At 42.3% G+C, this 18,320-nt stretch overlaps 1 protein-coding gene across 1 annotated transcript in view; it reads right to left on the reverse strand.

Moving 5' to 3' along the window:
- FRMPD1 (FERM and PDZ domain containing 1) overlaps nt 1-18,320 on the reverse strand; it is a 78,931-nt gene that overhangs the window by 33,897 nt on the left and 26,714 nt on the right. Inside the window, 3 exon segments of the mRNA XM_035016284.1 lie at nt 1,851-1,953; nt 2,821-2,978; nt 16,947-17,051. Of these exon segments, the coding sequence (XP_034872175.1) occupies nt 1,851-1,953; nt 2,821-2,978; nt 16,947-17,047 (362 nt within the window). The 5' untranslated portion in view covers nt 17,048-17,051.

Genomic DNA, 18,320 nt, shown 5'->3' on the forward strand with positions numbered 1-18,320 from the left:
CCATGTTTTGCTTGGATTTTTCCCTTTATAAGTGGCAATGGCAGTGGGAACTAAGCTAAAGAAAAAAAAGTGGTCCTGGGATTCCCACATGCAGTGTATGACAGAGAGCGCAAATGCACAGCACAATTCAAGTCACATCCCTGCTGAGAAGTCCTCAATGGCTCACCATTCCACACGGAGACTAACACCTGAACTTGCTGTGTCAGCATTGGAGACCCTTCACCATGTGGGCCTCACTTCCCAGAATTTTCCTCTAGGCCTCTGGTGCCTCAGGAAAACTGATCCACTCAGCATCATCCCCCCTCCCCACCCAGGAGTTCCTGCTTATCACTTCTTTGCCTGGTTCATCCTTCACCTCCACCTTTGTGGGCCAAATTCTACCCAGCATTAAAGGTACACCTGCAATCCTTCTGGACTCCTCTGTTTTGTCAAACCCAACTTCCCCACAAGCTGGAGGAATCTGTAGCATTTACAGCCCCTTTCCTCTGGCTTCCTGATGGAATGTCTTCCCTCAACTTCACAGGGTGCATGTGAGTCACTCCTGCACTTCCAGCCTGCAGCGTGTGGGGAGTGCAGTCCCTTTGCCCCACAGGGCTCCTTGCCCACACAAGGTGCTCAGTAAACAGGCTGGGTTCAATGTTACCCACACACCCACATTCCGACCTACTGCTTTAAACTGAGAATAATTTTGCTTGTTAGTCAGAGTTTGATCTAGCCTGGCAGATATATTAGTATCACTGAAAATCTAAACTTAATTTGTGGGCATTGATCATCTTTGAGAAAATCACCCCAGTAACTGGGAAAGCAAACTTCATGATTGGCATCACCATGCTTCATTGTGTAGAAATGAAATCATCAGATCTGATCCAGGCTGTCCCACCCACTCAACTTATTCTCTGGCAATCCAGAAGCAATATTGAGCTTGGCTGAAAGGGTTCTATTTTCTACACTTTGATGGTTTCTCTGTAAATCGTAACCTACGTATGTGTGTCTCTCCGCAGCGAGACTGTGTGCCTCGTGAAGGTGAAGACTGCATCTTGCATTTCATCTCATTCTGACTTTGTCACTGTTCCTCATCATTCAGTGTGTGCTGTCCATGATAGGCCCTCAGAAATGAAAGCCACCCAACACCACTCACAAGAAAGACATAATAAGTATCTGCAAGTTGGCTTTCATGTAACTCTATTTCTCGTGTCTCTTTATTTAAAGTCACCAAAACAGTGCTGAGTGACAAACTGGAAAGACGAAGCCCATAGGTGCCGACGTGATGTCTGTCAGCCCTCTTCACTCCTATTGCTGACCTTTTTCTGTCTTAAAACCAGGGTCAGCAATTGTTGGCTCATTCAGCTGAGCGCTCACTGTGGGCCGGCTCAGAGGGAGATCCCGGTCTATACAGAAAGTGAGGCGTTGACCCAAGTCACAAAGCCAATGGGCAGAAGCTGTGAAACTACATACATACCAACCAGGCATTTAAGGAGAGCTCTCAGAAGGGTTAAAGAAGACCTAACAGATCTAGCATCAGTTTAGTCCAGTCTTTGGCATATGCTACAACAACCCTAGAAATCCTTACCGTGTATTACTCCTAACCACACTGCCTGCTGTGCCCAGCACGGGGTCTAGCATAGCAGGGGGTTGTAGATCCAGCACCCTGTCCTTGCCCCCCATCGCTTCTCTAGGCAGATGAAGCACACGGTGACCGAGATGGAATTCTCAAACAAGGCAGCTGCTGCCACCTTAAGGAGATGGGACCCTACTAAAACCATGGGGAGATCAATTATGTCATTCCTGTCACCCATCTTTGCCCTGTGATCATCTGTGTGACTCTGCGGATGATGGAGGCAATTTAGTACCTCAGTATATGGACTGCTCGTTCACAGGAAAGGCTTTCGGCAGGCTCGTTGTTCATTTGGAGGATCTGATCACCAGGGAAAAGCTTGCCGTGAGCAGAGCCTCCTGTTGGACAGAGAAGAAGTAATTGGTGTTCACGCCCGGAGGGCCCAGACCCCGTGTGTCATAGCCACACAACTGAATGGCAGGTTGATCCAGTCCCCTGGGCACCAGGTCACTCCCCTCCCCACCCCCAGCCAGCTTTGGGTTCACATGGATCTATTTTCCTGTTTACAAAATGTGGATAATGTACCTACCATCCCATCACCTTCAAGGGATATTAGGAGACTGTCCTGGGAAAGAAAACTAGCAGAAACCCCCCAGAATCAACAGAGTTGGCCAGTGAATCTACTACATTCATCTCTAAAGAACTCTGGGGGTGGTGTGTGTGTGTGTGTGTGTGTGTGTGTGTTCCAGTAGATTTTAACTAGTTCCAGATCTAACATCAATACATAGCTGATGTATGAAAACAAACACTAGACATTTCCAGCATGCTCTTCTTCACCCTGATAGAGTCTATATTTTACAAAGACTCAAGTGAAAACAAATCAATAATTTCTATTACTCTCTGGCCAGCAACTCTCCCCAGCTCGGAGCACGCAGGGTTTCAGAGAGGAGGGCCAGCTGATCCAAATACTGTCACTGCCCTGAGACTGGCCAGGGAGCCACGGGTGGGCAAAGCCCTGGTCCAGGCCAGCAGGAGCCTGGGGTTCCAACCAGCAGGTGCACTTGGGGCTTCCTCCCTCTCCGCACCAAAGGAAGGTACAAAGCTGTAGACAGAATTAGGTCAGAATTAGATGTGCCCTTTCTAACTTCCTAGGGTGGCATTTTTTGAAATTATGTTCTAGGACAGAGAGATGAGAAGAGATCCAGGGCTATTTCTCCCCCTCCTGAAAAGCCAAACTCCTTTCTTGTTTCCCAGTCAGCTCCTACCTGCTGTGACGGCCACGACTGTGAGGGGAAGGCTCTCAGAAATGTGAAATCCGTAGTCCTGGAGGAGGGCATCTTTGTCTATTTTTACTGTGTGTTTCACAGGGGTGAGGGCCTGGATTGGGATCCCAGGGGACCCATCAGCTGTAGCAACTTTAGCCCTGGAAGAGAAGGAGTATTATAAAAAAGAGACAGAGGGGGATTGTAGGTAGTGGTCACAAACCGGGACAGCCCTAGGCATCCTGGAGGAGGAAGATGCAGTGCGGAGCACACCCCAACTCTCCTCTTGACAGAGCTAAGGCACAGACACCGGTAGAACACAGCACCAGGCTCTACAACAGAAGTCATGAAGTGCTCTGGGCACTCAGAGAAAGGGGAGAGCAGTTCTAACTTTGTCGGGGAGGGGATAAGGAATCAGGAAAGCATTTGCTGCCTGGAAGAGGGGACATTTGAGCTGCACCTTGAGAGATGTCGAGGCTCTATCTACACATCCCAGATCCCGGCACACAGACGGCATTCAGTAGCTGCTGCTGAGTGGATGGATGCGGGGATGCGGGGGAGATGCAGGGATGCAGGGATGGGGTGGATGCGGGGATGGGGGAATGCGGGGATGGGGGGATGTCGGGCCAGGCATCAGGCAGGAGGCAGTGATTCAGCAGAGGTACAGAAGAGGAAAAACAGGGACTGTGAATAGGAACAAGGTATTATTCAGTTTGGACGTCTGAGGCTGACTAATTCCATAGATGGATTGTTTCTTTGGAGATTTTTTTTTTCTTTTGGGCTTGAGAGGAATTACACAGTTACCTTTCAACTTGGTAACTGTGAGTATTCCAATAGGAAATCCCGGAGAGTGAAGATTCCCCCTAGAGTAATCTTTAAAAACATATATTTTCCCTGTAAATCTAAAAGCAGGTAAGTTAAAAGTTTGTATTTTCTTTCTCTCAAAACCCCAAGGCAAGTCATGAGCTATTTCTCATTTGTCTGTGGCAAATGACTTTTCCCTGCTGCGAGACAGCGGTTCTTTCTGAGAAAGGTCAAATGGGGATGGGATGAGGTGTTTACTGTCATAATAATGATATATTATATATATAATAATAATAAATGACAGCATGTAGAGGAGTAACAGCTCCCCTGGGGCTCTGCAGTTAGGCCCTATCATTTATTCTCATCCATTTACCAAATACTGTCCGGAACTCTGCTTAATACAACAGGACCTCACTTATCTGAAAATCACCTGTCATTGATAATGATTTCAAATTTCAACAAGGATTGGGAAACCTAAAAACTGCTTCACAGAGCCAAAATGCGTGTGACAAGCCCAAGTACAAGATCTCATGCACGTTATCGAACAAGGAGCTCCTCACACCCCAGCTTAGAGCTGATTTAGGCTGTCTGACCAGATGGTGACCTGACCCCACCAGCTTAGAAGCAAAGAGAGGATTTCTTCTACGCAAGCACAGGGTCATACTGAGAAGCGTCAGCAGACGGAGCTAATGAGAGGGAAGAAACAGAAAACTGAAAATGTAGAGTGAATAAAGCCCTTAGCCATTCCTGATTAAAAAACAACACAAAACAAAACCTTAAAGCTGTGAAAGAGCCTTCCCAAATAATAATATAGTATACTGAGTGCCAAAAATCACATTTACGTTCTTTTAAAAAAGAGCAACAGGAAGGATACTCTAGACATTTCTCCTATTTAATATAGCAGGAAAAATGCATGTAATAGTTATCAGAGAAGGAAAAACAGTAAGAGGCATAATAAACACAGGAAATGGAAAATCCCACTTGTTTTTAAACAGATGATGATGGTACAACTAGAAAATGATCAACAAAGAGGATTGCTGGTGCTAAAAAAGTAAGGTTAGTGGAGCTGCAGGATAAACACATAAAACACAGCCTCAAAAAGCATTCACTAACTCATTGAAACAGATTAGTTGAATGTGTATGAGGTGCCAGGCTGATATGATACCAAAAGCACAAGCCACAGTGAAAACACAGATAAACTGAACTTCATCAAAATTAAAAACTTTTGTGCTTCAAAGGGCACAGTTAAGGGGCCCCTGGGTGGCTCAGTCAGCTGAGCATACAACTCTTTATTTCGGCTCAGGTCATGATATCAGGGTCATGAGATCAAGTCCCGCATCTGGCTCTGCGCTCAGCACGGGATCTGCTTGGGATTCTCTCTCTCCCTTTCCCTCTGCCCCTCCCCTGGCTTGTGCTCTCAAAGAAATAAATCTTAAAAAAATAAAGGACACAATAACGTGAAAAAACCCACAGAATGGGAGAAAACATTTGCAAATCATATATCTGATAAGGACCTTGCAGCTAAAATATGTAAAGAATTCTTATAACACAAAAGAAAAATAACTCAATTAAAAAGTGGGCAAATGATTTATGTGGACATCTCTTCAAAGAAGATATACCAACAACCAGTAAGTACATGAGAAGATGCACAACATTATTAGCCATTTTGGAAATGCAAATCAAAACCGCAATGAGATACCACTTAATATCCACTAGGATGGCCCATAATCAGAAAGACAGGTCAAGTGTTGACAAAGATGTAGAGAAAATGGAACCCTGATATCATCTGGCAGTTCCTCAAAAGACTAAACGTTGAGCACCATATGACCCAGCAGTGCCATGCTTACATATATCCCTAAGAGAAATGAAAACATATATCCACACAAACTCGCACACAAATGGTCATAGCAACAATATTCATAATAGCCCCAAAGCGAAAACCACTCAAATGTACATCAACTAATGAAATGACAAAGAAAATATTCCACTGCAGAATATTATTTGGCAACAAAAAGGAATGAAATACGAATACATGACTATAACATGGATGCACCTGGGACACATTCTACTAAGTGAAAGAGGACAGCCACGAAAAAACACATACTATGTGACGTCACTTATGGGATATGTTCAGAATAGGCAAATCTACAGACAAGTAGTGGTTGCCTAGGGCTGAAAGCAGGAGAATTCTGGAAGGAAATGGGGAGCGATTGCCAATATATATGGAGTTTCTTTTTAGGGTGAAAAAAATCTTCCAAAATAGATTGTGGTAATGGTTGTACATCTCTGTGAGTGCACTAAAAACCATTGAATTGTATGCTTTAAGTGGGTGAATTGTGTACGGTAAGTAAATTGTATCTCAATAAAGCTGTTGAAAATAAGGTAAATCAGTTTATTTTTTAAAAGATATTTTATTTATTTATTTGAGAGAGAGAGGAAGAAAAAGAGAGCAGGAGTGGGGGGAGGGGCAGAGGGAAAGAGAGAGAGACCAGTAGACTCCCTCCTTAGTGCGGAGCCAGACACTGAGCTCAATCCCAGGACCCCGAGATCATGACCTGAGCAGAAGTCCAAAGCTTAACCAACTGAGACACCCAAGTGCCCCAAGGTAAATTAGTTTAAAAAAATAAAATTCTGGGAGGAAACTGGTTACAATACAAATATATGAAGAATGGACATAAATACATGCAGTAAAATATCTAGATTTCACATGCTCAAAGCAAGTGAACTGACAACTTGCACATGAAGAAATAAAGTTGATAAATAACACGGAAAATATACAACCTTATTAATTAAAGAAGCACGACTGAAAGGGCTTACAGAGTACTATACATGTCAAGTAAAGCACCAAATATAAATAAAAATAATAAAGCCCAACATGTGTGGGCCTTGGGATTTAAGTCTGACCATATAAATTGGCTATTCAACCTCTCTAGAAAATAATTAGGGAAATTGTAACATGAATTTAAAATTTGATCATTTTCTTTGACCTTCTGTTACCATTCTGACTGCCATTCCTTAAAGTAATAACTTCAAATAAAAAAATAAATTATTATTTATATTAGACCATGAGTTCCTAAAAGACAAGGGTCATATCTATTTATTCTGTGTTCCCAGGCCTAGTAAAGTCCCAGAGTATGAACTCAAAACACCCTACCTCTTAAATATTCAAAAATATTTATCACAGCTTCATTTAGAATACTGGAAAAACTCAGAATAACTCAACAGAGGATAAACCAAGCATAGTAAAGAATTACTCCAAGACTCTTCATCAATGAAGTATCACAAGCCTCAGAACTTTAGACATACATGGAAACACAGCTTAGAACATACCCTTTCAGGGCTTCCTCTAAACTATAGTTCAGATCCCCTTCCTAAGGGAGAGCTTGGATTATTCTAGACCTAAATACTCTGAGTGCTGAGTGAAGATCTTTTGCCCAGAGGAAGCATTTATGCTTATTAGATGAATACATGAGCAAAATACTGTATACAGAAAGCATGATATGAAACAGTACTTCAAATGATTGGCAAAGATGAAAATGTATACATAACCATTAATAAATAGCAGACAACTTGAATGTAAGTAAGAGTTCAATATTTGTCATTTTCCTTTGTTTGCTAAATTGGCAATACAGCTCAGCCCTATGACTAAATAGGACTCATCTTCTCCATGTTCCAGAGCTCAGTAAATGGTATCACGAGGACTCTTGGGAGTCATTCTTGACTTTATCCTGCTCTCATCCCTACTATCTGATCAGTCACAACACCAAAAGATCTCTAAAGATGTCCATCTCTGGGGGCGCCTGGATGGCTCAGTTGTTAAGCGTCTGCCTTCTGCTCAGGTCATGATCCCAAGGTCCTGGGATCGAGCCCCGCATCGGGCTCCCTGCTCATTGGGAAGCCTGCTTCTCTCTCTCCCACTCCCCCTGCTTGTGTTCCTGCTCTGGCTATCTTTCTGTCAAATAAATAAATAAAATCTTTTTTCAAAAATGTCCATTTCTGTCTCCTCAGCCACCATTCCATTTCAGGCTGCCATTACCTGTCCTGCAGACAGATTTCTCCAATAGTCTCCAAACTGGCCTCTTTACTTTTCACATTTGTCTCTCCTGAATGCTTCTCTATCCAGTACCCAGACTGATTTTATAAATGCAACCCTGCTCGGATGTCTCCCTTGACTGAATGGCCTCATTCAAAATCCTTGATACGACTTAACACAGCTCTTGCCCACCACTCTAGCCTCGACAACCAAGCCATTCATTCTCCTGATATTCTTGTTCCAGCCAAGGTAGTCTCCTTTGAGTTCCTCAAATACACTGGTCTTTGCACAAGCTCTTCCCTTTACCTAGACTCCTCCCTCAGCCCCCATAACCCCGGATAGCACACACTCTCCAGAAATTTACCCAACAGGCTCAACCCCTACTTTAGTCTCCTTCTGTTGAACACACCTACAGAACATGCATACCTTTTTCAGAAATATACATAATATTTGCAATGACCAACGTGAAGTCTCTTGTCCTCTCCAGACTATAATTTGTGAGGCAAAAACCATGTCTTTTTTGTCCCATGTGCTAAACTCAATGCTAGGCATAGAGTAAGGCTTATTAACATATGGAGAATTAAAACAACAACAACAACAACAACAACAAAAACCCAGACCACAGGGTTAAAATAGAATCCATCTGGATGCTTTTCAAATGGGTAGTCCTTATTTATCTGACTTTTCCCTTTGGAAGGTTGCACTCCTCAACAATGGTAGACAAAAAAGGCCCCACTGTGTTGCCTTCTCCCTGCACAGTGCAAGTGGCTTTGGCCCGAAGTCTGCATTTGACATTTTTCCCAAAGGCCACGTTTCAGCTTTTGTCTGGAAAGGGATTGCTTGAGAACATGGCCAAACCATGGCCTCTCCTCACAAAGAATGTTTCATATTGGATGGGGAGCTGAAGGAAATGCTCTCTGAAGCAAAACTTCCTCCTCTGAAGCATCTTTTTTTTTTTTTTTTTTAAGATTTTATTTATTTATTTGAGAGAGAGAGAGAGCATGAGAGGAGGAGGGTCAGAGGGAGAAGCAGACCCCCCGCCGAGCAGGGAGCCCGATGCGGGACTCGATCCCGGGACTCCAGGATCATGACCCGAGCCGAAGGCAGTCGCTTAACCAACTGAGCCACCCAGGCGCCCTCCTCCTCTGAAGCATCTTACAAATATCAGACCGAGCACTGAGAATCCAAAAACCTATGTCTGGTTCATTTTGTAATGGCTTCAAACCACAAATCTGAGATCACGCCTGGGATTTTACATTGGAACAGCATAAGACCTGTGGCTGCACTAGTGGAATCTGTCAGATAACTGGATCTAGCCTACAGTAGGACTAGAAAACACAAACACATTACATTTATCATAAAAATAGTCTCACGCAGGGGCGCCTGGGTGGCTCAGTTGGTTAAGTATCTGCCTTCGGCTCGGGTTGTGATCCCAGGGTCCCGAGCCTGCCTCTCCCTCTCCTCCCCTCTCTTGCTATCTGTCTCGCTCTCAAATAAATAAAAATCTTTTTTTTTTTTTTTTAAGAAAGTAGTCTCATATAGGGGCACCTGGGTGGCTCAGTTGGTTGAGCAACTGCCTTCGGCTCAGGTCATGATCCTGGAGTCCCTGGATCGAGTCCCGCATCGGGCTCCCTGCTCGGCAGGGAGTCTGCTTCTCCCTCCGACCTTCCTCCCTCTCACACTCTCTGGCTCTCATTCTCTCTCTCGCAAATAAACAAAATCTTAAAAAAAAAAAAAGTAGTCTCATATAGACAAATTCTATATTTTATGGGTCATTCGTTCACACCAAATTGATCAACACTGAAAAAGAAAAAATACCACACGGGAATAGATTATGCTTCCAATATTCTCTGGCTTTTTATCTGTTCTCTGATAGGTCAGAAAATATATTTTACTTCTATCTTGTAACAAAGAATTCACCTCTGAGTTCCAGCAGGATGTGGAGAAACTATTTTCAATCTATGTTTAAACAGTGTATTAGACTTTCAGCTTGAATGATTTTAAAAGCTAAAGTCTGGTATAAACTGGATTTTTAATCAAAGGTTTATTCAAAGAAAGCAGAAATAGAGGGAGCAGTCCCTACCGGAAAGAAAAGTAGCATGTGGTCATAATCATAGGACTATGCTTATGACAGTTTCTAGGGACCGTGCAACAAAGAGACTGGGAGTACAGTGCTATAGGGACCAAGGCCTACAGTTGAGAGAAGTAATTATTCTATTATTACTTTAAAAAGAAGATTCAGAAGATGAGGGCAACTCTGAAAGGGCAGAGCTGTTCTCAGATCTTCCCACTTCTGCCCATAGGTCAAGAAGCAAAAGTTGATAGCTGAAGTGGTCTTTCTTTTTCTTTTCTTTTTTTTTAAGATTTTATTTATTCAATTGCCAGAGAGAGAGAGAGAGCGCGCACAAGCAGGGGGAGCAGCAGAGGGAGAATCAGACTCCCTGCTGAGCCAGGAGCCCAGTGCAGGACTCGATCCCAGGACTCTGGGATCATGACCTGAGCCAAAGGCAGGCCCTCAACTGACTGAGCCACCCAGGTGCCCCTGAAGTGGTCTTTCTACATCATTAGGAATATTAGAAAAGCCAAAGAAGGCCATGCCTATAATTAGTAAATAGTCTTTTTATGGTTGCAATGAACAAGTACATTTGGAAAACATGTAAAAGCAACAGGGAGGGCTCCTGACACGAGGATGCCAGGATACCACTGCACATGCACACAGGCAGGAGTATACACGTGTGCCTGTGGGGATGTGTGTGGGTGCGTGCACGTGTCTACAACACATGCATGGGTGTTCATGAGTATTAAGATTCAAGGTAAGTTGGGGCGCCTGGGTGGCTCAGTTGGTTAAGCGACTGCCTTCGGCTCAGGTCATGATCCTGGAGTCCCGGGATCGAGTCCCGCATCGGGCTCCCTGCTCAGCGGGGAGTCTGCTTCTCCCTCTGACCCTCCCCCCTCTCATGCTCTCTCTATCTCATTCTCTCTCAAATAAATGAATAAAATCTTTAAAAAAAAAAAAAAGATTCAAGGTAAGTTGAAAGAAATCTTTTTAAGCCCTGAGGATAAAACCAAGCACCAAGCACCAAGCTGCATTAAGCTCCTCATGTTTTTTTAAAACTGGTTCTATAAAATGAATACTTCTAGATTGAGCATAAGAGAATTCAGTAAGTCTTATGCTGGGTTGTTTTAATAATACAGTAACATTATGCTAAAGTTCATATGCAGGAATTGCAGGCAAGGGTAAAAAAAAATTTGAAAATTTAACACAAGGGTGTGAAAATAAGCAGATCAATGCTACAGAATAGTTAGCCTCGAAAGAGATCCAATTTCCAACTCACAGAAAGAGGAATTTCATAGATGGTAAAAGAGGGGTCATAAATCATCGAAGAAAAGAAAGATCACTCACAGTCAATGGTGATGCAAGTAACTACTTACTGTTTTGGGAAAAATCAAGTTAGATCTTTATCTCATAGCCTAAAATAAACTCCAAATTAAAGAACTAAACATAAGATATTTTTAAGCTATTAAATTAAATAGGAAATTTAACTATGGGATAAGGATTTTCTAAGCTTAGAAGCAATCAAATAAATCATCAAGAGAATACCATTTAACTACACAAAAACCAAAACTTTGGTAGGAGGAAAAAATGGTATAATTAAGTGGAAAATTATACTATTCTTTTGGATATAAGATGATTTTTTTTTGAAGATTTTATTTATTTATTTGACAGAGAGAGACACAGTGAGAGAGGGAACACAAGCAGGGGGAGTGGGAGAGGGAGAAGCAGGCTTCCTGCCGAGCAGGGAACACGATGCGGGGCTCGATCCCAGGACCCTGGGATCATGACCTGAGCAGAAGGCAGACGCTTAAAAACTGAGCCACCCAGGTGCCCCCAAGATGATTTTTATTGTGACAAATATTATACCATATATATGTGCACATGTGTATATGTCAAGAAATAGAACATTACAGCCTCCTAGGTACTTTCTGTGTTCCTTTCCCACTCACTAAGTCTGTCTTCATTTCTAATTTAAGGATAATATTAAATATGTATCAGTAAATTTCAATATATGATATAAAACATATGTGTGCACTTAAAATAGTAATTATAAAACATACACTTGTGTAAACACGACCTAACTTAAAGAATAGAACACTTCATGTAATTTATAAATCTTTAAGATGTCCCTTCTCAAATATATCCCCCACTCTATCAAACCTAAGTCTTTCTCATGTCATCATTTCTATAGTTATACAAAGCTAGTAAAAAGATGACAATTTAGTTCAAAGTAAAATGGTTAAAAATTAGGTTACGGTATAATGTCACTATGTTTCAGCTCTTATTAAGTAGATTTTATTGCATTATTTATACAGAAATTCAAAACATGTCACAGTGACCATTTGTGGGGTTAGCTATTTCTTTCTCTTTTTTTAAAGATTTTATTTATTTATTTGACAGAGAGAGATAGTGAGAAAGAGAGAACAAGCAGGGGGAGCGGCAGGCAAAGAGAGAAGGAGAAACAGGCTCCCCGCTGAGCAAGGAGCCTGATGCGGGGCTCCATACGGGGCTCAATTGGGGACTTGATCCCAGGACTCTGGGATCATGACCTGAGCAGAAGACAGACGCTTAACTGACTAAGCTGCCCAGGCACCTCTTTGGGGTTAACTATTTCTAAAAGAGCACTGACACTATACATGTTATTTTTACGTTAGAATATGAACATAGGTAGCAGGAGAATAGTCATCTTCAAACATCTGAATAATTTTCCACACCTACAATTATAGGTTTCACTAGGCTTGCACCTACCCCACACGCACACTCATTCTAACTGAGCACCACTGTCTGAATTTGACTGATTGTAATAATAACCACCCACTGAAACTTAACTGAAAATTTTAGAATTCAAAGCAATTTTGAAAGCTGACACTCCTCCAGAGAAAATCACCTGTTTTAAGATGCATTATAGAGCTCTAACTTAACCTCAGGTCCATAAAGGTTATCAATTTGTTTAGCAATGTTTGGAAATGGAAATAGCTATTTTGACTAATTTGCTCCTAGACAATTCAATTGGGTCAGAAATAAAGTTTAAATTTTATGGAAAAAATGGCAATCACAAGTAAAGTAAGTACAACTAGGCTGAAATGATTGGATGATAAAAGAGGGGTCTTTTTCCAGACTTTTATAAGTCTGGAAAAAATAACAGGATTGTAATAAGGTGCATGTAAAATATATGACTGCAGATGAACTTCTAGGTTTCCTTTTTCTGGACTAGAGAAAACATGTTAATGTACTTCCTTCATTTCTTGCCCTGGCTGTCAAAAAACTCAGATCCAATGTTAGTACTCAAATGTTAAATCCCACATCTAACTGGTTTACAATGTATAGCATTTCCATCTTTACTTAAAAATTTCTACATGTTTTAAAACTGTTAGTCATCAAAAATTTTCCTTGGAAGAAGGAAGAATGTAAAATTTAAATACAGTTTTTTAAAGATTTTTTTTTTTAATTTGAGAGAGAGAGAAAGCGCGTGAGAGAGAGCATGAGTGAGGGGAAAAGGACAGACGGAGAGGGAGAAGCAGGCTCCCTGCTGAGCAGAGAGCCTGACCCCAGGACCCTGGGATCATGACGTGAGCTGAAGGCAGACGCTTAAGTGACTGAGCTACCCAGGTACTCCTAAATATATTTTAATAAATAATTTAATTCCTCATTATGAAAACCCTTAATCAATAAAAATCTATTGAACATCTATTACATACTATGCAGTCTTCCAGGGCTGAAGATACTTTGTAAAACAAGACAGTCATGGTCCTTGGTCTCACATGTGGCAGGTAAGTTGAGAGGAGAAAGTGGTATAATAACTGTGGGGCAAGGGGAGGTAGACAATGGATAAGAAATCAATGGATGTATTATTATAAGTGTTATGAGGGCTAATTACTCTGAAAGGAAAAAAGAGGGGGACCGGCTCTGCCAAGGAAGCAGGAGGAACAAGATGAGGTTGGAGAGTTAGGCTGGGGCCAGATCGTAAAGGGGCTTGCAGGCCATGGCACAATGACAGGTAAGCCCCTGACCAGTCTGGGGTGTGGAGGGGTGAGTATGTGGGACAGGAGTGGTGTGTATTTTGAAAAGTCCACTATGGCTTCAGGGTGAGAATAGGCTGGATCACAGAAAGAGTTAAGTGACCATGGCAGTGCCGCCAGGGACAGAGAGGGGGACAGATCTGAGATAACATCTGAAGGTGAATGGATAGGAGCTGCTGATGGGGTCGGTGCAGATTGTGAGTAAAAGAGTCAGGATGACTCCCAGGTTTCTTAAGCAGCTGGTCGTCGGTGGTATCATTTACTCCACTCTGGGGAAATTGCCATTATTTCCCCCAAACTTAGCTTTTCGGTTCTTGATCATTTTCAAGTAATCTGAGGACCCCAAGAACCCAGCCTGTATCAAGGTTGTGAGATGAGAGAGGAGAAGCAATTTAAGCAAGGCCAAATGTATCCTAGAAACACAGGAATGATGTCTTCCATGCATATTGCCAGGAAACTTTCCCTCTTTTGCTTCTCTTTCTCAAGCACTTGGAAAACAAGACTGTCGAGACACATGGAAAGATGCTCAACATCATTAGCCATCAGGAAAATGCAAATCAAAACCACAGTGAGATTCCACCTCACCTGCACTAGGAGGTCCACAACAGAAAAGAGAGATAATAACAAGAATGGGCAAGGACGTGGAGACATGGCACCCTCGCGCACTGATGGTGCAAATGTAAAATGGTACAGTCACTTTGGAAAACAGTCTGGCAGCTCCTCGAGAGGTTAAATACCAAGTTACCATGTGACCCATCTCTACCACTCCCAAGTATAAACCCAAGAGAAATGAGAACATATGTTCAAACAAAAACTTATACACACATGTTCATAGCAGCATTATTCATAGTAGCCCCAAAGTGGAAACAACCCAAGTATACATTAACTGATGAAAGGACAAAGAAAATATTCCATAATGAATATTATTTGGTAATAAAAATGAAACACCGATACATGCTATAACATGGATGAACCTTGTTCACATAAGGCTAAGTGAAAGAAGCCAGGCACAAAAGACCATGTATTATAGAATACTGTTTATGTGAAATATCCAGAATAGGCAAATCTAAGGGGACAGAAAGTACATGAGTGGTTGTCTGAGGCTGGGGGAGGGGCAAATGGGGAGTGACTGCTAACCGGCATGAGGTTTCTTTTTATGGTATTGAAAATGTTCTAAAATTGGATTGTGGTGATTTTTGCACAATCTTGTACATATACTAAATATACACTAAAAATCACTGAACCATATACTTTTAGTGGGTAAATGTCATGATATGTAAAATATATCTCAAAAAAGATGTTGGATAAAATAACATTCCTGGGGTACCTGGGTGGATCAGTCAGTTAAGCATTTGCCTTTGGCTCAGGTCATACATGATCCCAGAGTCCTGGGATCTGACCCCACATCCGGGCTCCCTGCTCAGCAGGGAGCCCGCTTCTCCCTCTGCCCCTCCCCACCTCTCCCTCCCTCTGCTCATACTCTCTCTCAAATAATTAAAACCTTAAAAAAAAAAAAAAAGAAAACTTCCTATAGGTCAATGTCACCTTTTACTTACATTATGAGAAAAGCAGGATATTAGAAAGTACCAACAGCAAATATTTAGGCACCATCAAGTTAAAGTTACTCAGGTCTCTTTTCTGCAGGTATTCACGGAGCCTTTATTGGGCTAAAACGCACTGTGTGCAAAATGCAAGCAGAGGTGGGTGGGAGTGCGGTATGGGCTGCGTCACTTCCAAACCTTTGGTGGAGCAGCATTACCCAGGACTAGGTTTTGCAGAACCCACTTTAGGACACAGTGTACCTAGCAGTTTCCCCACTCACCATCAAGTACTACTTGACCACTTGCAATCAATCTCCCGGGACTCAATCACCTCTGGTTATAGAGATGAGAGGCCAATACTTTCCCTGCGTTCAGAGCTTACTGTCCAGAAGGAAAAAACGGAGATGTGCTCAAATACACTGAACACACCAAGAGCAGTGTTCTGCCGATGCCGATCAAATGCTGTGGGGTCCCACGGGAGTGGTTAGGTCTAACTATGGGCTGGGCCACACTTCCTGGAAGACTGAACATTTCAGCCAGACCTTGAGCTGTGGGTGGGTTCTGTATGCATGAAGTTGGGAGGAAGGGATCTGGCACAGGAGCCCTTGTCTGAGGGGTGAAAGGAGAAAAGAGTGTGCCTGGAGCAGGGGAACAATGAATAGTTCCTTTAGCTAGGGTATGATGTGAAGGAAGCAGACCAGTAAGACGAACAGCTGTAAAGGACTGTAGGTCAATCATGGAGAGACTTGAATGCTGAGCCAAAAATGCTGATCCTCTAAGAACTAGGGACCCATCAACGATTTCTGAACGCGGGGTGGGGATGATCTCTAACAAGTCATTCTGTGAGCCTCAGATGGTTCAACTGTAGCACAGGGCTAACTCTTCCAACCTTACCTCAACGCAGTGTGTGAGGATCCCAGCCCTTGGCTACAGGGCAGCCTGGTCCTAAGCAAGGTTTATATGCTCAGCAGCCCAACAGCTGTTTCCAGTTCCTTTGGAAGAATGTGTGTCTCAGAAACACCTGACACATGATATTTCATCTCTGTGGCAGGGCCAGATGGGAAATCTGAGATGGAAAATGAACGCTTCGAACAGAATGTATTTTAAGTTCTCCTGTAGCAGTCAAATCAGATCTGTATTTGATTTCATTTTATTTTGTTTAGAATGAAATAGGGACTGCAAGGAAGGAACAGCTGCTGGAAACAAAGACGGGGGAAAGAGTATAAACAGCAGATTGCCTGACCCTCACATCAAATACTAAGACAAGAGATATGTGTGAGACAGAGAGAGAGAGACTGAGAGCACGTGTGAGTGTGTTCACAAGTGTAGGAGAGTATATTCCAGAGAGTAGGTGCACATGTGAGTATGGATGAGTGTCCCTGTGTGTATAAGTCCTTTTGTGTGCGGGTGTTTGTAAATGTGTGTATGAGTTTGGTGTGAGCTGACGTTGTGGGTGTCTGTGGAGAGACACAGAGGGAAGAGAGTTGGAAGGGGGACAGACAGCAAGGCACTCCAGCAAAATCGCTGATCTGTTGATGCGTCCCCCACTGTATGGTGTAAGAACAAAGCACACTGGAGACAGCGATCCCCGGGTGCTGCCAAGACTGGCAAGACCTCCTCCCACAGGGACACCAAATCTTGACGGGCAGAAATCTCTGCTAGCCCAGGAGCCTTACCGGGCCGAGCTGTCCCGCGAACGCCGTAGCCATCTTGCCACCATTTGTTCTATTCTGTGTGCTTTCCGTGTCTGGAATAAACTGCTCTCCACCTCTTCCATTTACCTAAAAGAAAGGAGAGTTTTCTTAAGAAGCTAACCAAAATATTTGGAAGAGGATCCTGACAAATCACGGTGATGTTTCCTGTATTTGCCCATTTAATGACATGCTGATCAAATAACTAGGGCTCTCTTTCTTTGAAATTAACATAAACAGGTTCTCAGTGTTCCTGGAGCGAACAACTTTATAGCAGCCCACTGCCTAAGGAGTCCACGGTCTTGTGGGAAAGAGATCAGCCATCTTAAAGAGTTAAACATAAGGATTAGGGAAGAAAATAGAGAAGGTTTCTCAAACTGTGACTGTGACCCATCATAAGAGACACCCCTTCCCCTAGGACACTGCCTGCTGCCCCCAACCATGCATGGGTCCCTGGACAGCACAGCTCAGTTCTGCCTGCACTGGGAGCTGCATGGACATGGAAGCATTCTAATCACACTGTGCCTATTCTTCTGATTGCTGCTTCTTTTGCTCAATATTTTGAAGTTTTGAATAGGTAATTCATTTGTATAATTCAAACCCTAGACTGTACAAAAAAGATATATATTACTGTATTTGCACTTAAAAATTTATTAAGAGGACAGATCTCATGTTAAGTGTGCTCTTGCCAAAATAATTTTAAAAAGATAGTCAAAAGTCTCCCTTCTATGCTGCCCTCATCCAGCCAGTTCCCACACTCATTCATAATCACTGCTCTCCTTTTCTTTCCAGAGTTTATGTCTATATAAGCAAATATAAGTAAAGATTTTATATGTCCTCCTCTTAACACAAATGATAGTACATCATACACCTTGTTCTGTACTGTGCTTTCTTCTCCTTAAAATATATATCCTTGGTATCTTTCCATATCAATACATAGAATACTTCTTCATTCTTTTTGACAACCCTTGAGTATTATACCGTATGAATGTACTATAATTCAAAAAGTAGTCCTCTCTTGATAGACATTTGGATTACTGCCAATCTTTTGTTATTATAAATAATGCTGCAATGAATTATGTTGCACATATATCATTTCTGCATGTATGCAATTACATATCTGGATAAGTTCCCAAATTGAATTGCTAGGTCAAAGTTATATGCATTTGTGCTTTGATAGATATTGTCAGGTTACCAAGAAAACAATACATGTGCTTGAGATTAAAGTTTCATAAAACAGTATATATTTATATTTCTCTGTTCTAGTTCATTTCACTTTTTAAAATACTGGTCTCAATTTACCAAATTAATTTCACAACCCAAGAAATAACCACATAACATATGACATTGGGAAATAAC

The sequence above is a fragment of the Mirounga leonina genome, unplaced genomic scaffold (genome assembly GCF_011800145.1).
Source record: "Mirounga leonina isolate KUSES-001 unplaced genomic scaffold, KU_Mleo_1.0 Mir_170, whole genome shotgun sequence".
Lineage (NCBI taxonomy): Eukaryota > Metazoa > Chordata > Mammalia > Carnivora > Phocidae > Mirounga > Mirounga leonina.